This window comes from Erinaceus europaeus, chromosome 7 (genome assembly GCF_950295315.1).
Source record: "Erinaceus europaeus chromosome 7, mEriEur2.1, whole genome shotgun sequence".
Lineage (NCBI taxonomy): Eukaryota > Metazoa > Chordata > Mammalia > Eulipotyphla > Erinaceidae > Erinaceus > Erinaceus europaeus.
The window spans coordinates 83,844,081-83,869,103 of record NC_080168.1 but is presented as its reverse complement, the minus strand read 5'-3'; the positions used below and the strand labels follow the sequence as shown (position 1 = coordinate 83,869,103).

The 25,023-nt window shown below is 40.1% G+C and overlaps 1 protein-coding gene across 2 annotated transcripts in view; it reads right to left on the bottom strand.

Annotated features, from left to right (window-relative positions):
- The window catches only part of WDFY2 (WD repeat and FYVE domain containing 2), a 198,568-nt gene that overhangs the window by 23,214 nt on the left and 150,331 nt on the right, over positions 1-25,023 (bottom strand). For both annotated transcript variants that reach the window (XM_060194876.1, XM_007521564.3), the window contains exon 7: positions 11,523-11,649. In XM_060194876.1, the coding sequence (XP_060050859.1) occupies positions 11,523-11,649 (127 nt within the window). The remainder of the gene's footprint in view (positions 1-11,522; positions 11,650-25,023) is intronic.

Genomic DNA, 25,023 nt, shown 5'->3' with positions numbered 1-25,023 from the left:
CCTTCCAATTTTCTCTATGAAATATACATTAGTTGCTCTAATTAAATATCATAATTAAAATGGGTGGTTATGACTATACCAGGTGTCATAATGAACTTCTTTGACAACTCTTAGTTTTACCTTCCCAAGCTATAGCTTTATTTCGGGAAAGTAAAGCTAAAAAATTAGGATTTAAATAGATACCTAACTCTATCTCTGAGATTTTCTAGTGTGGACCCGGAAAATTATCCACATAGATTTGTTTATAAACCTCATGAAAGGAGAAATTCTATAAATAATTGCCTTTGTTTGCTGTATTAATATTTTAAAAGTTTCATGGGAAGAGTTGTAAGAGCAGAAAAGATGCTCAGTCTTCCCCAGATTAAATCAGTATAATGGTAAAATGTTATTAATATAAGTATTTCTGAAATTGTATATTTTATGGGAATACCCTGGAGATTTTTCAATACTCTCATTATCTATAATGTGTTTTTTTTTTTTTTCTCAGGGGAAATACTGATAAAAACTCTTAAGGGAAAAAATTTCATAGGGAATAGTTTTTTAGGGTATCACAATAGAGAATTTTATTTTCCTGATTTTTTTTGTCATGATGTAAATAAACTAATAAGGCTCTACAATCTATAAATAATTTTGTTTTACTCTGATGCTTGCCTTAAGGCTCTGTTATAAACTTCAGGCTATAAAAGCCTTGGAGTTTCATGGAAAAGGACTGTATGTACCAGACGTTTAAAAATATACTTCAAAGGAGAGACTTCTGGGCAAAGATTAGTGGACTGACATTGCACAGATAATTTTTAAGCTGTATTTAGTGGACTGAGTCAGGATGCTTTTTTTTTTTTTTTTTTAATTTCTAGACTACTTATAGTCTAGATGTAGATGGCTTCATGAATGTGACCTTCTAAGCCAGGAACTCAAACAACAGGGATTAATCACAGGACTGACTGAGTAAGAGGAAATCTGTACTGCCAAGGAATCCCAAAGGACACCACCTGGGACTGCAACAAGACAGGACTAGAACGATTTCAGGAATCCACCAAATCACCGGTGAGTGCAAACATGTGGGGCTCGTGGACAGACAGGAGTCTAGGGAGAGATTAAGTGGCTGGTAACAGTCTAGCAGTTTACCAGTTGAGACACCACTTCCAGTCTGTTTCACCAACAAAAAGACGGCTCAACGGGAGGAGAGGATTCCCCTAAGACTCACCAAATTCAACTCTGCCCTTAGAATCTGGAGCAGTGGGGGGAGGCCCTGTGCTAACACCAGGGGACAGAGAACTAATGAGGAAACTCAGGAGAAGATCTATACCTCTGTGACCTAGTGGTGGGGCTGTGAGAGTCTCTTTGCATAACCACTGGATTATCTCTGCCCCACCCTGCTTTATCTCTTGGTCAGGAGTCAGTGATTAATCTAAGAAGCCTACTTATAGTTTAAAAGCCCTCAGGTTCCCATAGCCTACAGGGAAGAAAAAGAACAAAAGAGGCTTTTAAACACTGTGCTCCAACTAAGGGATTAAAATAATATTGAAACAACTGTCAATTTCCACAACTGTGAACCCTTTAATTACCTTACTTAGACACAAGTCAATCCAGTCAAGAGTGATCAGTAATTAGAAAAATACTGAGAGAGGGACCTCATAACATACTATATAAGATGGTTAAACCAATAAGAAGAAATATTGGAGAAATGAAGAGTGCAGCTAACAGTCCCCCAAAGGTTGAAGTACACAATAATGAGGTCAACATCCAAACACTAGTTAAGGAAATAATCACAGGAGTGAGTAAAAAGTTTGAAAGATTTGACATCAGAAATGCAGAAACAACAAATTAGACTCTGGAAGAAAACACTATCTCAAGGTTATTAGAGAGATGAAAGCTGAAATAGCTGAGCTAAGAACACAACTAGCTAAACAAGTTAAAACAGTATCAGAACAGGGTAAAAAAATAGATGAACTCCAGAAAACAATAGAGGGGACAGAAACTAGAATAAATGAGAATGAAGTCAGAAATAGCAAGAACGAGGATGAATTAGAGAAAACTAAAAAAGAAATAAGAGATCTCAAGAAGAGATTAAGAGACACTGAAAACAACAACAGAGACCTATGGGATGACTTCAGAAGAAATAATATGTGCATCATTGGCTTACCAGAGGAAGAAAGAGAGGGAGGGGAAGAAAGCATCCCTCAGGACATAATAGCTGAAAACTTCTTTCTCTAGTCTAGACAACATAAAAGTCATAAAGGTTCAAGAAGTCCAGAGGGTCCCAAACAGAATTAACCCAGACTTAAAGACACCAAGACACATCATATTTAGAATGGAAAGGAATAAGGATAAAGAAAGGATCCTGAAGGCTACAAAAGAAAAACAAAGAATCACCTACAGAGGAAAACTCATAAGATTAGCAGCAGACTTCTCCACACAAACACTACAGGACAGAAGAGAATGGCAAGATATCTATTGAGTGCTCAATGAGAACGGCTTTCTACCAAGACTACTGTATCCTGCTAGACTGTTATTCAAACTAGATGGAGGCATCAAAACCTTCTCAGACAAGCAACAGTTGAAAGAATCAACTATCACCAAGCCTGTTCTGAAAGAAGTTCTGAAAGATCTCTTATAAACAGTCAGACGACCATAAATAGGCCAAATATCAGAACACTCTAAAACTCTACAAGAATGGTGTTAAAATATCTTCAATCTTTGATATCAATCAATGTCGGTGGCTTGAATCCACCTACTAAAAGGCAGAGAGTAGGAAGATGGATCAGAAAACATAACCAAACAATATGCTGTCTACAGGAAACCCACCTAACTCAACAAGACAAACACAGACTCAAAGTGAAAGGATGGAAAACTATCATACAAGCCAATGGCCCACAAAAAAAGGGCAGGAACAGCTATTTTCATATCTGACATGATAGACTCTAAAATAAATAAAATTTAAAAAGATAGGGATGGACACTACTTAATGCTCAGAGGGTCAGTCAATCAAGAGGACTTAGTAATTATTAACATCTATGCACCCAATGAGAACCCATCTAAATATATCAAGCATCTACTGAAAGAGCTACAGCAATATATTAACAGCAACATAGTCATAGTAGGGGACTTCAACACTCCACTCTCTCAACTTGACAGATCATCCAGGCAGAAAAACAAGAAAGACATAAGGGAGCTAAGTGAGGAGATAGATGAAATAGAACTACTGGACATTTTCAGAGTCATTCATCCCAGGAAACTGGAATACACATTTTACTCAAGTCCCCACGGGTCATTCTCAAGGACAGACCATATGTTAGGCCACCAAGACAGCATCAGCAAATTCAAGAGCATTGAAATCATCCCATGCATCTTCTCAGACCACAGTGGAATTAAACTAATACTTAACAATACACAAAATATTAGTAATAGTTCCAAAATGTGGAAGCTCAACATTACACTACTTAACTACTGGGTCAAAGTGGAAATAAAGGAAGAAATCAAAATGTTTCGAGAGTTCAATGAAAATGAAGATACAAGCTATCAAAATATTTGGAACACAACTAAGGCAGTTCTGAGAGGGAAGTTCATAGCCATACAAGCACACATTAGGAAACAAGAAAAAGAACAAGTAAACAACCTGATTGCACATCTTAAAGACCTAGAAGAAGAAGAACAAAGGAACCCTAAAGCAACTAGAAGGACAGAAATAACTAAAGTTAGGGCAAAAATCAATAACATTGAAAATAAGAAAACCATACAAAAGATCAATGAAAGTCAATGTTGGTTCTTCGAAAGAGTGAACAAAATCGACAAACCTTTAGCCAGACTCACAACAAAAAGGGAAGAAGACCCAAATAAATCGGATAGTAAATGAAAGAGGAGACATCATGACAGACACTGCAGAAATTCAACATATCATGCGAGATTTCTATGAACAACTATATGCCACCAAGCTACAGAACCTGGAAGAAATGGATGATTTCCTAGATACCCTTGGACTTCCAAAATTAAGTAAAGAGGAACTTTACTTAATAGATAATATGAACAGACCCATCACAGCTAATGAAATTGAAACAGTTATCAAAAACTTTCCCAAGAATAAAAGTTCTGGATCTGATGGTTTTACAAATGAATTCTACAAAACCTTCAAAGAAAAAATAATACCTCTACTTTTAAAAGTCTTTAAGAAGACTGAAGATAATAGAATACTCCTTTCCAGCTTCTGAATGAAGCCAACATCATTCAGATACCAAAAGCAGACAGAGACACAACCAAAAATGAAAACTACAGACCAATATCTCTGATGAATATAGATTCTAAAATAGTGAACAAAATTCTAGCCAACAAGATACAGCAGTATATTATAAAGACTGTTCATCATGACCAAATGGGGTTTATCCCAGGGATGCAAGGTTAGTTTAGTATACATAAATCAGTCAACATGATCCACCACATCAATAAAAGCAAGACCAAAAACCACATGGTTATATCAATAGATGCAGAGAAGGCCTTTGACAAAAATACAACATCCCTTTACGATCAAAACACTACAAAAAATGGGATTAGATGGAAAATTCCTGAAGATAGTGGAGTCTATATATAGCAAACCTACAGCCAACATCATATTCAATGGTGAAAAACTGGAAGCATTTCCATTAAGACCAGGTACTAGACAGGGCTGCCCACTATCACCATTACTATTCAACATAGTGTTGGAAGTTCTTGCCATAGCAATCAGGCAGGAGCAAGGAATTAAAGGCATACAGATTGAAAGAGAAGTCAAACTCTACCTATTTGCCGATGACATGATAGTATACATAGGAAAACCTAAGGAATCCAGCAAGAAGCTTTTGAAAATCATCATGCAATACAGTAAGGTGTCAGGCTACAAAATTAAGATTCAAAAGTCAGTGGCATTCCTCTGTGCAAGCACTAAGTTAGAAGAAGTTGAAATCCAGAAATCAATTCCTTTTACTATAGCAACAAAAACAATAAACTATCTAGGAAAAAACCTAGCCAAAGAAGTGAAAGACTTGTATACTTGAAAATTATAAGTTACTACTCAAGGACACTGAAAAAGACACAAAGAAGTGGAAAGATATTCCATGTTCATGGGTTGGAAGAATTAACATCATCAAAATGAATATACTACCCAGAGCCATATACAAATTCAATGCTATCCCCATCAAGATCCGAACCACATTTTTTAGGAGAATAGAGCAAATGCTATAAATGTTTATCTGGAACCAGAAAAGACCTAGAATTGCCAAAACAATCTTGAGAAGAAAGAACAGGACTGGAGGCATCACACTACCAGATCTCAAATTGTATAGGGCCAGTCATCAAAACTGCTTGGCAATGGAACATGAATAGACATACTGACCAGTGGAATACAATTGAGAGCCCAGAAGACACCATCACACCACCACTTCCTTCAGAGCAGTGGAATACAATTGAGAGCCCAGAAGTAAGTCCCCACACCTATAGACCAGTGGAATAGAACTGAGAGCCCTGAAGTAAGCCCCCACACCTGTGGACATCTAATCTTTGACAAAGGTGCCCAGATTATTAAATGTGGAAAGCAGAGTCTCTTCAACAAATGGTGTTGGAAAAAATGGGTTGAAACATGCAGAAGAATTTGGAATGGTGTCTTTTTCTCTATCTCAGTTTCTGTCTCTCTATCTGAGAAAGTTGGCCTGGAGTGGGAAAGCTGAAGTGACAAAAAAAAAAAAAAAAAAACCAGAAAGATTGCTTATAGAAAACTCCAATGAAAGGGGAGGGGTGGAAACTCAGTGTCCTCTGGTGGAGAGTGTGGTGTGCTCACAGTTACCATGGGAAGATGTGAAATAGTACATTGTGGTAACAACTGACTTGGAATTAACAATTCTCTAGTAAAATGATCTAAACAAATTATAATTAAAGGGGTTGGGTGGTGGTGCACTTGATTGAGAACACGTTACAATGCACAAGGACCTGCGTTTGAGTCCCTGGTCTCCACCCGCAGGGGGAAAGCTTTGCAAGTGGTGAAGCAGTGCTGCAGGTGTCTCTCTTTCTCTCTCCCTCTCTATTGCCTCCTACCCTCTCGATTTCTGGCTGTCTTTATACAATAAATAAAAGATAATATAAATATATAAAATGAATCTTTAAAAAAATAAATGGAAAAAAAACCCCTCCAGTCAGAAGTCAACTTTGTGGGCCTAATAAGTTTAATACTATCTGAATTTTTTTCTTTGCAAAGTGAACCCAAGAAGATCTATATGGATAATCAACATACTTACCATATCAATATAAATAATTAGTCAAAATTTATGAGGCTGCCTTTTTGTGTATGATCAAGAATAATCTCTGAAGTTATTATGATTAAAAAAAAAGGAATAGGTAAAAACGACAGGTAAACTGTAAAATGGGTGAAAAGAATGAGTGGTTATCTTTTCAGTGGAATAGTAGTCATTGTCTAGGATAAGTTCTGGGTTATCTGATTCTGGAGGCGTACCTTTCAGTACCTTTAAATGAGTCGTGCTATGGCTTTGTTGAACCATGGGGAATTGATATTATTACAAGTGAATCCTGCTCAGTGAAGTTGCAAGTGATCCTCATGCCCTGCCCCTCCCATGAAATAAGTGAACTGTGAACATTCAGACACATTCGTTGTAGCATTTTCCATTACCTATGCATGTGTCTACTTTTGGGCTTTCCTCTGAATTGATTATAGCATCTTCCTGGTCCTTTATTAATTAATGACTAATATAAAACCTTTCACATGTGTTCATTTTTATTAAAAAGTCAACTGTTTCCTATCTTTCCTGGCTGTTATTTCAAGTTTTGTTAACATATGGAGTGCCACCATTCTCACATGTGGGGACAAGAAGGAAAAATCTGTCTGGTTGAACAGACTTGTAATCTGGTGATTTGAACTATGATTTATTTGTTAAGGCAGCCTGATATACATCAATGATTGTGTCAAACCAAAACAAGCAAGCTCTAGAAGGCACTGCTTTGCCACTCATCACTGGCAGCAACATTCAGCAACAGATACATAATTTATGGGGCTCAGGTGCTGTTAATATTCCAACACAGAAGAGTGGAATGGTGATGAATGCTGAATTGTAAGCTTTACAATAAAGTTGCTCAGGGATTTCTTGATTTAAGAATCCAAATTACACCTGCCTTGTGGTTAAAAGCCAGGTGAGGAACCATCTCCCAGGATCACAGATTAAAGGTGATGAAGAATAAAAGATAGCTTCTTGCAGTTATGTTTCATCTGCTGTCATCATAGAATCTTATTTTATAGCAGAAAACATTTCAAAACAGGTTATTATTTTGTGGATGAGTGCTCCATGTGCTACTCAGGAAGGACCCTAGTAAGTGCACCCCCATGACTCACTCCCTACCCCGTCCAGTCCCCTAGCTTTGCCACCTGCAAACTCCACTCAGTGGGATAGCCTTGTTTCTTTCTTTGATGCCTGCATGGGCAGCTGTATAATTTGTGGAGTCCCTGTCAGAGAGCACTGGTTGGGAAAAACAGCCCTGTCTTGCTATTTACTTGCTAAGGAAGAAGTTCAGGTGAGCCACTACCCCTCTTTCTACTGTAGCAACTTCCTGAAAACACTGGATTTATTCCTTGCAGGTCTGTTCCCAGGTAACTTCTGGATTCTGAGAACTATAAGGCTATTCATCTCATAAGAGTCAAACTAAATAATTCCCTGTGCACTGAGGCCTCTGACTTTCTAATAAGGCTGGCAAACAGATCACATTCCCATCATGTCATACTTTTATCCCAGATCCTTTTAGGCAGTGACTATTGTCTTAGACACTTTTGGCTACTACCAACCAAATAGAAACTCTGGTATGTCCATAGGTCTCTGAAAACATTAGTTGAAGATATTATGAAGAGAGGGAGTAGGATTGCTTCCACTGCAAAGGGTACAATTACAGAGAAACAGTACTCAGGAATCCAAAAGCTTTCTCTTTAGGTTGCTGCATTTTTTATTTTAATGACAATTCTAACAACGATCACTTATCAGCACTTCTTTCTTCCTGTGCTAAGTATGTCACAGACAGTGTATCAGTACTATTGATGATTTTTGACAGTCTTGTAAGAGCTTTTCTTTCTAATATTATTCTTGTGTTAGAGATGAGGAAGTTAAATATCAGACTGATGAAGTACCTTGTCAATGGTTGCATGGCCAATGTAGCATGGCCTCACTCAGGCCAGGACTTAGTGACTATAAAGCCCCTCTCTCCTTGACAAGATTCTACCCTTTGTTAATACTCTAGTTTCTAATACTTAATCTATTATGTGCCTAGTTAGATTAGATACAGGAAATGTACCTCTTATCCTCTAACCTAGTTCTCTAGCACTATGGTGAATAAACAGTGCTTTTAAATCTTGAATTTAGAAGAACAGAAAGATTTATTGGTTCACTTACAACCTAGAAAAAATATATTTCCTTTCATAACTTTGCATGCAATTTACTTAAGAACAGAGGAAAAGTACAAATTCTCCCAAGATATACTTATTTATGAACAGTTGACTTTGTTACCAATAGGCTCTAAGAGTACTTAGAACTAAAGTCTGATATATGGTAAGAGTAGTGAAGTAAAGTGAGGCTGGAGTTGTGGGAAGAAGCAGTAAATACACAGGCTGAGTGTGCCAAGGGTCAAGGCTATGAGCAAGTTGTTGTGCAACCTGCAGATTCTAGTCTTGGTGCAGGGGCCCCTTGCAAGGAAGATGAAGCCCTTGCCAGGAGCTCCAAATCATGTTACCATTATATTAAATTATCAGAAAGTCCCAGACACTTAAGAAAACACTATTAGAAAAAAAAAAAAAAGACAGTCAAGTTGGTCATGAAATGAGAGTTATTATCTAAGAATGAAAAAAAAAGGGGAGGTATTTAAAAAGCCAGGCATTACTATTAGATTTAACAGGGTGGGCATGAAACAACGAATGTTCACATTTCTGCTTCTATAATGTCCAATAAAGTGGTAACTGGTATTTGAAAGACATAACTGGTCCCTGAAATTGGAACCGTTTCTTTGCTTTTCCTCCCACAGAGCTACATATAATCAAGTAATTCTACTTGCTGCAGGGAATAAAAATACCAAATGCTTCAAATGCAGATAATGCTATACAGACGTATATTGCCTTAGCATTTTTTCCTTGGACCTGGAAACATTTTCACTGTCATCAATCACCTCCTCTAGTTTTAAAGCTTCCTTTGTGATGGGAATTTCACACACCAGACCAAATGAATTCTAAAAATGTCCTCTGACTGTTGCTGAAGGAGACTGTAATGCCATGGAGTTGTCCCTCCATGAAGCTGCATATATCTGTCCAGGGAAGACAGTCCCCCATTTGCTCCCTTATATGGGACTCTAGCTATCACCTGCTACCTGCTGAGAAGCAGGAAAGTCAGCAACTGTAAGGCAATTGTGATAGCCACTGGTTACAAGTAGAAATTCTTTGGCCTCTAAAGCCTCAGAGACAGATGTACCCCAGGGCATGATGGCAACCCAGTGGTCCTGTGTGTTCTTTTTGTACTCCCCATGCACATCACAGTGCAGGAAGCAAAGAAGGTTCTGAGCTGCTATCTCTATTGGACTAAGGCTTTAGGAGACCTAAGTTATCAGCTGGAGTCTTTGGGGATGGTACCGTAATCTCATCTAAAAAATAATACATTATTTCTCTCTTTTATAGTGGTGTTACAAGGTTAAACTGAAGTGTCTGTGTTTTTAAAGCTCCTTGACAAAATATCAGGTAGGTTTCAGATACAAGAATCACTAGTCTACTGACTGACTTCAGACAAAGAAATGGGTGCTGAGGAAGTGGGATTTGTGACTTCTCTCCTACCTGAAGCCCTGGTCCCTTCCTTCCTGTACTTTCTTTGTGAAACCCACCTTTCTACTCTCAGTTCTAGTGGCTTCTCTGGCACAAGAGGCCTTCACATCCATTCTAATAGAGTGACACCAACAGACATCACCATAACAAACATCAAACACTGGTTTCTCTGAGCTCTGTGACACCAGGGAACCCCTCTTGGGGTTAATTCTATTACTGAGTTTGAATTATACAAAGCACCAGGCAAAGGCCTCTCATTGTGGTTTCTGTTTAAAGCCCCTCCTAACAGGGGGCTGCTGATGTTACCAGCCTGCCTGCCTCTGAGTCCTAAGAGTGTGATTGTATCCTGATGGACTCTATGCAGTCTGTTCTGTTTTCTAAAAGGCAGGCCTATATATTTTTAAAAGCTGGAAGATCAGTTTAGGTTTCATTATTCTGGGCCAAAAACTGTATCTCACCTTTACAGTTTTTCTGTTCTGAACAAGAAAGTGGGTAAGAACTTTGCACCAAGATACACAGTGCAAAGACAATTGTAGGTGCAAATTCCTCAGAACAATGCTTTGCATGAAGGTACTCAGTATATATCGATGCTGACATTGGGTGTGGTTAAACTTTGCCATCTTTTTAAAAAATATTTATTTATTTTCCCCTTTTTGCCACCCTTGTTTTTTTTAAAGGTTGTAGTTATTATTATTGTTATTGAGTCATCGTTGTTGGACAGGACAGAGAGAAATGGAGAGACGAGGGGAAGACAGAGAGGGGGAGAGAAAGATAGACACTTGCAGACCTGCTTCACCGCCTGTGAAGTGACTCCCCTGCAGGTGGGGATGTGGGGGCTCAAACCAGAATCCTTACTCCGATCCTTGTGCTTTGCGCCACATGTGCTTAACCCACTGCGCTACCATCAGGCCCCTAAACTTTGCCATCTTATAGGCAATGGTTACAGAAGGTTGTTTGCAGTCTTTATCAACCTCTATGCAGAAATAAAGCTATTTTATACACTAATCTGAATAAGTCGAATAAATATTATTGATCTTCATTGAAAGCCTCTATTCAATTTCTGAGAGAGTGGCAGGAAAAACTTTGCAGGTTACAGGACCTGGGAACGGGCTTAACTTATGCAACGCTAAGTCTGAGAGCTGCTCAAAGGAAGCACAAAGCTCTTTCTGCTCTCCCACCTGAGTCCCATCCCTTGAGGAAGAAGTTGATATGAATCAAGGCGAGCACTCAATAAATATTTGGAGAAGGATACAATGTACTGTCAGGATATTACCTCTCCCCTTCTACTTAAGCTGCCAGGAACTCTGGAAGCCACATTTGAATTCAATTATAAAAATTCTGTAGGCCTTCAGAGCTTGTATTTTCAAGCTTCTTTTTTTTTTGTTTTTTTCTTTTTCTTCTCACTCTCCAAGTTTTGCTCTTACATTCTCTCTGGTTCTAATTTTTACCTTAGTTATTTGTCACCATTATTTTTATGGGTTTGTAAAATACTCTCAGATCCTCTGTGGAATAAAGTGGGTGTAGAAAAAGACAGTTTCATATAGATAGAAATCAAAGAGGCCACTCTCTGTATTCCTGCCATGTTCCCTCCACACTAAGGCCCTGCCATAGTGACTGACTGGAGCACAAGCCTTTGTTTTAGTAGCTAGCTGGGACTTTCTTTTTTTGTCTCTCAGAGTTTTTGCAAAAGCACTGGCAGCCTTACTTGTGTCCTTGGAGCTCGATGGCTGTTCCTTTTCTCCCACCGATGTCCCACATGATAACAGAGTGATCTGAGCTGCCGGAGAATAACACTCGCTGGATGGGGTCCCAGCAGAGAGCAGTCACCCCACCTGAGAACACAGACACAGCTGGGCATTAGCCACAAAGAAACAGTGTTACTCACCAACAAGTGAGAATGTCAAAGAGTTAGGATCTGGTGCAAGTCCTGGCAAACACTAAATTGTTACTGAAAAAGTAAAGATGTAAGTGCGCAAAGAGAACAAAGTTGGCTCTAATAAAAGTTTCACCTTTTAAGCATATTTCTCCCAAAACTTAATGAACCATAAAGCCATAAATACTATAAAGATCAGAGAGAAATGAAAAAAGGTAATTTACTAATCTTTAAACAAAAGACATAATTCTAAGAAGAATGGAGACTGGTGCCCTATTTGGGAAGAGCAACCATACTTTTTTTTAAATATTATTTTTTATTACTGATTTAATAATGATTGACAAGATTGTGGGATAAGAGGGGTGCAATTCCATACAATTCTCACTGCCAGAGTTCCGTACCCCATCCCCTTCATTGGCAACTTCCCTATTCTTTATCTCTCTGGGAGTATGGACTAAAGATTTTAATAGGGTGCAGAAGGTGGAACATCTGGCTTCTGTAATAAGCAACCATACTTTTAACTGCTATCTTCTACTTCCCACCCTGACAAAAACAGATGAGGTGAGTGGAATTTTAAAAGAAAAGTTCAGTTAGATATTTTTATTCTTGAGTGCAGATATAATTATTCAACAACATTAAGACGTAGAACTTATTTTCTCTCTCTTTTTTTAAAATTTATTTTCCCTTTTGTTGCCCTTGTTGTCCTTTTATTGTTGTTGTAGTTATTATTGTTGTTATTATTGATGTCGTCATTGAATAGGACAGAGAGAAATAGAGAGAGATGGGGAAGACAGAGAAGGGGAAAGAAAGACACCTGCAAACCTGCTTCACCGCCTGTGAAGCGACTCCCCTGCAGGTGGGGAGCCAGGGACTCGAACTGGGATCCTTATGCCGGTCCTTGCGCTTTGCGCCACATGCGCTTAACCCTCTGCATTACTGCCCGACTCCCTATTTTCTCTCTTTTGGGAACTTATTTATTTTAAGTATTGATTTGATAAGACAGAGAGAAATTGAGAGGGGGGAGACAGATAGATAAATAGGTAGATAGATAGATAGATAGATAGATAGATAGATAGATAGATAGAAGAGGGAAACCTGCAGCCAGCCCTGCTTCACTACTTGTTAAGCTGCCTCCCTGCTCTAGTTGGGAATTTAAATTTATAGATTCTGGGCAAAATGGAATCCTTATATTTCCTCAATTTATGAAGCAGTGATAAAGATAACATGACTACTATCGTTACTACCACCATTACTGCTACGGCTACTACTACCACCATCATCATTACTACTAGTAGTAATTATAATATCAACCTGTCCTCTACCTACTTCACGGGATTGTAGTGAGAATTACTTTACACTAATTACATAGCCCCACTATAAAAGGTAGTGTGCATACCCCACTAGGGAAAGACAGAAACAGGCTGGGGGTATGGATCCACCTGTCAATGCCCATGTCCAACAGAGAAGCAATTATAGAAACCACCTTTTGCACCCTATAAATATCTTTGGTCTATACTCCAGGGGGATAAAGAATAGAGAAGATTCCAATGGAAGAGATGAGATATGGAACTCTGGTGATGGGAACTGTACCCCTCTTATCCCACAATCTTACTGATCATTATTAAATCAAACACACTACCCCCTCCCAAAAAAACCCCACCAACATAAGCTAGAACTGAATGTGTATTACAATCTCTATTTATAGCTCCCCATCTCTCTCTCTCACACTAAAATAAAAATATATTTAAAAAAACTAAAAAATGTAGTGTGCAATACATGTGTTGTTACCATTATTCAAACAGTGTGGTTATAAAATAGTGTGACACATTGTTTTCCTCTCTGGCAGTTTTATCAAACTTGTGTGCTAGGGACAATGATAATAACTTCTTTCATAAGATGAGCCCCAAGCCCACAAATATTTAGTGCAAGACATACTCATCTTTTTATATCATTGAAAAATACTGTATGTTAAAAAATGGAAACTGGTGTCTTTTGTTGAAATCTGATTTTTCTTATTAGGGTTGTCTAATTTGTTCTAATGAAATGTTGCACTTCGGAAGTTTTTAGCAAAGTTTTTCTGGTGAGGGGTAGACATGCAGCTTCCTGGGACAGTGGGGGGTGGGAGTGGGTGGGAGGGATGGGTCACAGTCTTTTGGTGGTGGGAATGGTGTTTATGTACACTCCTAGTAAAATGTAGTCATATAAAGCACTAGTTAATTAATACGAGAGGGGAAAAATTAATTGTATGTCTGGAAGTTTTTCAAAACACAAACTGAATCTTTTAAATATATAGGCTGTGCAATTGATATGCAGACTCTCTCAAAAGCCTAGACCAAGTAGATCAGAAGCAACCAATAGCACAGCTATATACAAGATACTGGGTACTGTACAGCAAACCATAACAAAAGGACTTTTCAAAGTTAACCCAATTACCAAATAATGTGATGATAACATTAACTATCGATTGTCTTTTTGAACCCTAAGGCAGCAGGAACCTCACATTTCCACTATAGAGCCTCTACTTCCCCCAGTCCTGGAACCATTGGATAGGGCCCACTTTCCCATATGCCTCTCCCAATCCATATCAAATAATATTGCATCTGCCGATCACAACCTAACCAACACAATGATTGCCACCTCAACATGCTTCACTTCAGACTGTGTCCAGAGACTTCACATGTGGAATGACAACCCTGTAGCTTCATTACTCAGGTGAGACCTTTCCTTTCATAGTATTAGAACTCTAATTCCATCTCAGGTGGTTCACTTTCTAACAAAGTCCCAAAACCTAGATATACACCAGTTTCTGTGAGAGAGAGAGAGAGAGCATATGTTCACACGTATCTGTAAACTACTGCAAAATATATACCTGAAAGCAGAAGTACACTAGAGTTTGCAGTGAGTACCTCCCTAACACTTCCTCTCCACTATTCCAAGCTTTGGGTCCATGATTGCTCAACAATTTGTTTGGCTTCGTATGTTAACTCTCTTTTCAGTCACCAGGTTCCAGGTGTCATCAGGATGCAGGCTTCCGTAGACTGAAGACCCCACCAATGTGTCCTGGAGCTCTGCTTCCCCAGAGACCCACCCTACTAGGGAAAGAGAGAGGCAGACTGGGAGTATGGACCGACCAGTCAACACATGTTCAGCAGGGAAGCAATTACAGAAGCCAGAGCTTCTACCTTCTGCAACCCACAATGACCCTGGGTCCATGCTCCCAGAGGGATAGAGAATGGGAAAGCTATTAGGGGAGGGGGTGGGATATGGAGATTGGGTGGTGGGAATTGTGTGGAATTGTACCCCTCCTACCCTATGGTTTTGTTAATTAATCCTTTCTTAAATAAAAAAAAAAGAATGTGTCAGAATTTTTTTTTCTTTTTTTCTTCAAGATCAAGAGAAAAAAGGCCCATAGTTCTCTGGATTATGCTTAATAGCTTCTTCCTATGCCTGGGCAGCAGTCTGGCATATGACCCTGTCTATGTAAGAAGAAACATCTCTCAGTGCACCTGCAATGAGTCCCTGCTGAATGAAAATGCAAAAATCTCTTTTTATAATCCACAAATCTTACTGTCCAGAACTTTTCTGCTATGCTTCTTTAGACCTTCAAAGTTTAATTTTTTTCTTCTGTTTTAACTCGTCTTCTTTCCTTGCTATTCAATTCCACTATTACACTGCAAAATATGTTTATTTTCATGGTCTCCAAACAGCTGGTGTTGTCAAATATCTGTGACAGAATTGATTAAATCTGTATCCCCCCTTCCAAGTAAGAGGGACTCCTTGGAAATCTACTGTCCTGCAGGGACCACATTTCTTGGCTCTGTTGGTTCCTACATGGCATGTAACAGTTTTAGCCATGGGACCTGGAAGTTTTTTAAAGCAATTTGCATCCTCTCAGGGTCAAAGCAGCTGAATGACCCCACACTAAAATAACTTCCTCTTTATACTCCCTCCTGAAAGACTTCAAGACCCCAGAGAAAGGAGTCTTAAAGTCTTCTACATTCTAGAAGGAGCCTGGATCCCTGAATCATGACACATAATAGAGTTAAAAGTCAGAACCACCTACACTGAAATGTACATGAGGAAGAAAAGAAAAAAATGAAAAAAAAGGGGGGGGACCCACTGCTGCATTAAACCACCAAAATGGTGTAAATTATTTGTTAGAGCAGCTAGTGTTACCTACTGAAATGTCATGTATTTGCTTGAATATTTTAATAAGACTAGTTCATGGGGAAGGTGAGAGTTACCCAAAACTTCATAAACTTAACAAATGAAAAGAAGTTACAGCAGTCAACAGATGGCTCATCTGGTGGAGCATACACTCTGCCGTGCATGAGGCCCTGGGTTTGAGAACTGGGTTTACAAGAGAATGCGAGCTGGAGCTAGGAGAAGTTCATGGACAGTGGTATTGTGGTATAACATCTCTCCTCTCTCGTTCTCAACAGAATACAGAGTAGAAAACTGGACCAAGAAAGTTGTTCAGCAGAACTGCCCATGCACAAGATCCTGAGTTCACTCCCCAGTGACACATTACAAAATATATATTTATATTTTAGACTACTTACTTGATGCCTAATATTTATAGATTTGGAAAGAACTGTTGTGAACTATCACACTAGCCTCCTAGGTAACTATAAACTCTGAAACTCGACTTTCTGGAATCTGAGCATTTTTTTCCCCCCATTTCTCCACAGCTCTCACTCATGTATGAGCCACTATAAATGGTCTTGGCTAGAAAATTTAAAAGTTTGACACATATTTTATCATAAAGATTGTAAAGGAAAAGGCAGGCACTGCTGATAAGAATGCAAACTAGTAAAGTGGGGAAGCTCTTATCCAACAAAACTGCTTTCAATCCAGCAATCTCCATTCTAGGAATCTATCTTAAAGACACTGTCCCTATCTCACCAAATAACACAAAACTACACATGCACAAGGTTATCCACTGTAACACTGAAACACAGTGAGTGAAGAACATTCGTGCAGAGTACTGTGTTGCTATGGAAAAGAATGAAGTCAATCTCTTGGGAGGATATGAATGAGTTCCAGGATATACTGTAACACGGAAAAGGCAAAGTGCAAATATAAAATATGTGCAAATCAAGCCTTCCAGCTAGTAGGTTTATATTTCACAGGGATATGGGTTAGGAATTTCAAACTATTCTGTGTATATTCTAGGGCTGAACAACTAAATCAATGTATTGAGAATAATAAGTGACACATAAATTACAAATAAAAGGGGATGCTAGAATGAAATCACAAGTGTTATATCAGAATTAGAAATATTGGCATGAAATCATAGGTATGGATACAAATAGACACATGTGGCTATACACACACACATGAAGTAATGACACATCATTGATAGTGAACATATACAACACACTGCATTTTTGTTTCTACATATTATTTTCTAATGAAAGGAACAGCCAATACTAAAAAGCTGTTTAAATGATTCTGGGGTTGGAGTAAGGGTGTACAATGATCCAGGAACATCACATGGAATACCAAAAAGTAAGATATACTCAGAAAAAGGAGACCTATGAAAAGGACTTAGGAGCCAATGTGAGGGGCTCCAAAACAGCTAAATTATGGACAACAGGACCAACAGCTTGAAAGCTGTCAGGAGCTGCTTGTTGCTGGTTTTGAAAGTGACTGGGATCCATGTGGATTCAGTCAGCTAGGAAGGATCGTCAGTTTCCCCAATGAATGGGTACTCACGAGATGCACCACGGGAAGGTCGATCCAATGCATCAATGACCTCCCAGAAACTTCTTCAAGGAAGTTCATCTATGCCGATGACATCTGCTGTGCAACTCAGGCATCAAAGTTCGACATCCTCGAGGAAACACTCACGAAAGACATGTCTCTGATATCTGATTACTGTAAAAAATGGCGACTAATCCCTAGCACTGCAAAAACGGTATCATCTGTTTTCCATCTACACCATGCCTCGGCCTCGCGTGAGCTTAATGTGCAGCTTGGCGATACGAGAATCCGGCATGAAGCCCAGCCAGTCTATCTTGGCGTTACTCTCGATTGCACTCTGTCATTTCATGAACATCTCATAAAAACTGCAGCAAAGGTGGGCGCGAGGAATAACATCATTGCAAGACTGGCCAGCTCCTCATGGGGCGCAAGCGCTTCCACACTACAATCATCATCTCTGGCATTATGCTATTCCACTGCAGAATACTGTGCCCCAGTATGGTTCCGTAGCCCCCGTGTCCACTTGGTCGATTCCAAATTATATTCCTCCATGAGGATAATTTCTGGAACCATCCATTCCACCCCGGTTCCATGGCTGCCAGTTCTTAGCAACATCGCCCCACCAGATATTTGTCGGGATGCGGCATCATCCTAAGTTCATTTCCCACGTCTACGCTCGACCGGACCTGCCAATATACGCGGATATCTTCGCCCACCCTGTCCAATGCTTGACGTCTCATCACCCAATCTGGTCCCCTATGCCTACACTGAACTTCTCTGTTCCAGTCTCTTGGAAACAGAGTTGGCAGTCAGCTGAGGTCAAGAACAAACACCTCATCACAGACCCCTGCAAGCGTCAACCCGGCTTTGACCTAGCACGTTATGATTGGGCCCTCCTCAATCGCTATCGAACAGGTTCCATCGCTGGGGAGCCAGAGACGACCCGAACTGCCCCTGCGGCTACAGACAGACTATGACTCACATAGTCAATGACTGCCACCTCTCCAGATTCAAAGGAGGTCCTGAAACTTTACATCAGGCTCAACCTGATGCTGTTGACTGGCTACGGAAGAAGGGCAAACGCTAGAAGAAGAAGAATGGACAACAGGAGTAAGAAGGGGATAGGGAAGACAGTATCATGGTCATGTGAGGCTCTAAGATCCCAGGTTTAATCTCTGGCACTGCCATAAATCAGAACTGTATAGAACTAGGGGTGGGGGCGTGGGGAGGAACAAAGATAAATAAATGGGGCTGGAGAGACAGCTCATTGGATAGGGGTTGGGGCTCAGTGGAAAGGTAGTGCACTAAGATCCAGAGGGACATGGAGAAGACTAAAAAGGCTTTCTTCCAAAGTGACTGTCCAACATCTATAGACAGACAGCTTCCTGTTTCAGAGCTGGCACTGTGCGTTGGTGGGTGCTAGGCAGCATGCAGGCTTCCATCTCCAGTGAGTCTACCTCCCTGAGTGGGGCACATACACCCCTCTGCTCAGCCCACACCACAGACACGCCCCTAGCCCTCTAGAACTGGGGGCGTGGGGAGGAATGGGGCTCAGGTGTACAGAGGTGTGGGTTTCCAGGGCTTAAGATACTTGAAAGAATATCTTTAATTTCATTTTGGTTTTCCCCAGATTACTTTATCTCTCTGATTTTCTTCAATGTTTTCTTTTATGAATCTCCCTGCCTTTGACATCTGCATTACTTACAGAACCATTTTGATCATAAATTGATTCAATAAGTACTGGTATCTATCTAGAGGAAATGTGGAAATGTACCCCTGTGATAATAATTCTGAAAAAAAATTTTCTTCAATAAACTGATATCGATAAAGGAAGGGGAGGAAGAGGAACAAAACAGGTGTCCCAGGTGGTGCTGCAGTTAATAAAGCACTGGATTCTTGGACATGAGGCCCTAAAATTCAACCCCTGGCATTTTATTAATAAGTGTTAGTGATGTTCTGGCTCTCTCATAAATAAATAAATAAATAAATAAATCATTACTTTATTCTTTAAAATAAGGCGGTTTTTTTTGTTTTTGTTTGTTCTGTTTTCTTTTACCAAAGCACTGATCAACTCTGGCTTATGGTAGTGCAGGGAATTGATTGAACCTGGGACTTCAGAGTCTCAGGCATGATAGTCTCTTTGCATAACCATTATGCTATCTACCCCCCACCCTAAAATAAGTTCTTATGGGCCAGCAAAATAGCTCACTTTGATACTGCACTGCTTTGTCATGCATACTACCCACATTCAAGGCTGGCCAGCACTACATTGAAGGACGCTATGGTGCTATGGATGTGCTCGTTTTCTCTCTTTCTATCTCTCCTTCCCTCCCTCTCTATCTATATTTCTAACAAAAAATAATAATAAGTTTTTATAATTATAAAGTCCATATTATGACGTACACTGAAATACAATTTTTTAATGTAGCACCAATGACTAAACCCAGGGCTTCATGTATAAAATACATATAGAACATATATGTTCTGTTCCCTGAGTTATCTCCTGGACCCCTCAAATATAGTATTTTTATTATTGTTATTGCACAACTGGTGCCTTGAGTGAACACATTTTCACCACTCTGGGGTCAAATTTTTTCATTCAGAGAGACTAAAAAGACACAGAGGAAGAAACATAGCATCAGAACTTCCCCCAGTACTGTGACACTTCCATGTGCTATCAGGGCTGAAATCTGCACTGTGTATAAAGCAATGCATGAGTCTTACCTGGTGAACTATCTCTCTGGTCCCCTCAAATATAATTCTTAATGACTGCACAATACCCAACATGCAGATTTTTAACTTCTTGGATTTTTAAAAAGATTTTTAGCTATTATACAATTTGTTAGGATGACCACTTTTTATACATAAAACTAGGTTCACATTTCTGATGAGAAAAGATTCCTAAATATGGAATTGGAATCTTTCCTTGCTTTGTTTTTGCTATAGTCATGCTATTACTTCCAGAAATTCTCCTAACAGCTTATGAAATAATATATATTTAGTTTATTATTATTATTATGTTCTGATAGATTTATATTTCAGTCCTTTCATTTCTAATATATTTATATCAACTTCCCCCAATGTTTATTTTAAAAAGATTCTTTTGATACTATGGAATTTCAGTGGTCAAAGTTGATTCCCTCCCACTTCAAATCAGTAAGTAGCTTTTTTTAAAAATTGAAATGCAGTTAAATTCCTGCAGAAATAGCTAAGAACTATGACACTTGACTTTTAGCTCGTGAAATAAAACCAGCAGGGGGAGCATAACAACATGAAACTATGGGCTCATGAATCCACTCCCCATGGATTAATAAACGCTATGTGTTCTGGCATCTGGGTATGAGGGATCAGGAGATACACTCTGGAACTCTTGGAGCCAGAAAGCAATTTCCAAGTGTCTTTAATCAGAAGAGCAGCTGTATTTATACTCTCCAAGTAGGGTGGAAACAGGATGTGACATAGAGAGGGTGGAGCGAAAAGTGACTGGTGGAAGATCAGGGTGTGACAAGGAGAGGGGTGGAGCAGGTGAGAATTCTACACTGAACCACCAATGCCCTGGAGGGAAGGTGGTGCTTTATGTAAATATAAAAGTGATTTATGTAAATAGACCGCAGCTTTGAGTGGGATCAAACTAATCTCATACAGACATACTGGTGTTTAAGGGGGGGGGGGCGCGGCATACTATCCAACATCCCCTGCAGGTGGGGAGCTGGGAACTGGAACGGGATCCTTATGCCAGTCCTTGCGCTTCACACCATGTGTGCTTAGCCCGCTGCACTATATCGCCCAACTTCCCCAACCTGTCTGCTTTTAAGTTTGGACCTAAACTGATAAAACACTCAAGACCTCCACTTAACTGGTCAAAATTCATCTTATGCTCAAAACACACACACACACCGTTAGCTGTCTATACTACATCTGGTTGATTATACAGGGGATAAGTAACAGCTAATTATTTCCTTTCTGACCTGAAGGCAACAACAGAGAATTCTCCGCTCATTCACATATAGTGACATGCCTGACTACTACAGAGCCTGGAGATCAGGCTGAAAACTGCTCTGCTTAAACCTAAGCAGGCACCTCCCAATCTGCCACAAATTCTTTGAACTTACCACAGAAATTTTCCCTTGGGTGCTCTGCCTTTACCATTTCCATCCTGTAGTCACAGACTCCTCGCTTTCTTGTTTTCACTACCATGTTTTGAGGGACACCTTCCTACTGGCTTCCCAATGATACTCTACAGCCAGCACGAGTCTTTTGGAAAGATTAACTTTTTTGCTTAAAACTCTTTTTTAGTAGTGTCTCAGGGGTGTCAGGATAAAACCTGAGTGATCTGAACCAACTCTCACATCCCTTCCTGTCCTCCACGCAATGCTCAGTGTTCAGCCTACAAGAGCTACCAGGAGTGCCCCAGAAAGCCACGCCCCAGTAAATCTCTATGCAGTCTTTTCAGTGTCTAGACCACTCCTCTCACTTCCTTTTAAGAAAATGGAAATGAGAAATCTTTCCTGAGATCTTTGTCTAAGCAGAACTTGTCTGGTGAGGCCTTCCCTGAGCAAACTCTATTCCTGTTTAAGGAGGTGCCCACCCCTTGGCCCCACAAGCACCTGGTGTCAAGAATCCCCTGCTCATGCCACCATGTGCTATTGCTGCTGCCTCTGTAGAGAATGATGGTGCCTTTTACTCCTGTGACAGGACCAATGGCTGGCATCAATCAAGGGGAACACAGATGCAAAGAGAAAAGGGTCCAGGGCAGAACCTGCAAAGGTTCTGGAGACAAGGGAGACTAAAAAAGAGCAGCAGGGGCTGCAGAAAAGTAAAATAAAACAAAGAACAACTGGGAAAGGATATCACAGAAGCCAAAGGTGTTATCAGCAGAATGGCCATGGCCATGTGGTGAAATACTGCTGAATAGTTAAGTGGTGTATTGGTTAAAAGACATTCACTGGATTTAGCTGCCAACAGGCCACTGGCTACCTTGGGAAGCAGTTTAAGTGAAGAGATACAGACAAGTCACACTGGAAAGCAAACAGAAAGTGAAGTATTTGAGGCAGCTAGGAAAATAATATTCTTAAAAAAAAAAAAGTGCTGTAGGCAAGTCATTAGGTAGTGTAGCAGGTTAAGCGCAGTTGGCGCAAAGCTCAAGGATCAGTGTGAGGATCCTGATTCGAGACCCCATTCCCCACTTGCAGGGAGTCGCTTTACAGGTGGTGAAGCAGGTCTGCAGGTGTCCATCTTTCTCTCCCACTCCTCTCTTCATTTCTCTCTGTCCTATCCAACAACAATGACAACAATAATAACTACCACAATAAAACAAGGGCAACAAAAAGGACTATATAAATATTTTTTAAAAAATTTTTTAAAAGTGCTGCTTGCCAGAATTCAGAGGTACACAGTGCAATAAGTCAGTCACAAAACAAGAGATACCAGACAACTGGATGAATATGTGGCACCTAGAATTGTGACTTTCACAGACAGAAAGTGAAATGGCACGCACCCTGGGTGAGAAGACAGAAGGATGGACAGTTGAGAGTTTAATGGGTACAAAGTCCAAGTTTTGCAAGATGAAAAGCATTGGGGGGGGGGTTTGTGATGACTGTTATATAGCAACATGGATGGACTTAGTGGCAATGAGCTGCTCTAGAAAATGGCCAACTCCAGCTTACCATCATCATTAAAAAGAGAAAAAGAAGCTTATCTGTCAGAGAATATGAGAAAAGTTATTATAGCAAGACACCAGGTCAACAGGGGTTAAATTTTTTTTTTTTTTTTTTTTTGCCTTCAGGGTTATTGCTGGGACTCTGTGCCTGTGCTATGAATACACTGCTCCTGGAGGCCATTTTTTCCATTTTGTTGTCCTTGTTGTTATCCTTGTTATCATTATTATTGTTGTTGTCATTGCTGTTGTTGTTGGAAAGGGCAGAGAGGAATCAAGAGAACAGGGGAGACAGAGGGGGAGAGAAAAACAGACACCAGCAGACCTGCTTCACTGCTAGAGAAGCGACCCCCCTGCAGGTGGGGAGCCGGGGCTTGAACTGGGATTCTTATGCCAGTTCTTGTGCTTCACGCCGTGTGTGCTTAACCCGCTGCACTACCGCCGGACCCCCAGTTGTTTAATTTTTTATCAGAGAGGCAAGATCTTCAAAATATATTAGTAAAGTGAGAAGAGCAAGATGGTCAAAGGGATGCAGCAGGAGTAGCTTTTGGTAAAGAGACTGCGAGGAGAATGAGCCTGGGACCAGAGGAGCTGTGCAGGAGGGACAGAAGAAATGTTTGTTTACTAGAGAGGGTATGAAATTTTTTGAAGGGAGTTGGGTGGGAGCACAGCGGTTAAGCGCACGTGGAGCAAAGCGCAAGGACCAGTGTGAGGATCCCTGTTCGAGCCCCCCCACACCCCACCTGCAGGAGAGTCGCTTCACAAGTAGTGAAGCAGGTTTTCAGGTGTCTGTCTTTCTCTCCCCATCTCTGTCTTCCCCTCCTCTCTCCATTTCTCTCTGTCCTATCCAACAACAATGACATCAATAACAATAATAACTACAACAACAATAAAAACAAACAAGAGCAACAAAAAGGAAGTAAATAAATAAACAAATATTTTTTAAAAAATAAATTTTTTGAAGGTGCATCTATCTGGTCACCTCTGATTTTTCTTGGAGGAGGAGGCTGGCTTGCAAAGAGTAGTGGGTGTGTGAAAAAGCTGCTGAGGAGAAGGTGAGGCATGCACATTGGGTAGGGAGAGGGGCTGTGGAGGAAGCTATCTTGGAACAGCTGATCTATAATGATAGTGATGGCCTAGATCCCCAGTGTGCATCTCAGAGCAGAATCAACACCTGAGAATGCAAATGCAAATACAAAGACAGTGTTCAGGCAGAAGCTGAACTGCAGACAAAACTCACCACAAAGGAAAAACAAAGGGTGTGTGTGTGTGTGTGTGTGTGTATCTCTTAAGTGTGGCCTCTGGAGCAATCAAACAGTAGATATTATATACAAAATAGTCATGGATACCCTAATGGCAAAACACTTGCAGCTATTTTGTGACTTTCATTCTGATAAGCCTTTAGAATCTGGGCTTCAGCCAGGGACAGCTGGCCCCATTCCACCTGAGATCTCCCTCTTGGTGAGGATGTGACCAGATTTTGCCAGATTTCTAACACTTGCCCAATTTTACATGGTTTACAACAAATCTCCCCCCACCACACACACTTGTCTACACTGGGGAACATTCTGATATAGTCAACATTAAAAGCATGCTGGTTTGAATCCTAGCACTTTCACTTACTGGTTGTGAAACTAGAGGCAAGTTACTGAACCTTTTGTTTACTCATCTGCAAAGCAGAAACAGCAGTACCCAGTTTGTAGGATTAGCAGGGTGTGGTGAAATAAAGCATAGAGAATGCATACCTGCTTTGGCACACAGTAAGCATTTAAAAAATGTTCTGCTATGATTACCAGCATCTTTGGTGGAACTCTTTTGGATTAATGACTCAGAGCTCAAAATAGAAAAACCTCACAAATTAGCCTTTTCCTTAAAAGGAACCACAAAACTCACGAAAGAGAGGCATCAATGTGATTTACTTTGCAGAGTCAACATCACATGTTAAAAATACTAGTAAAAACCAATCACTGC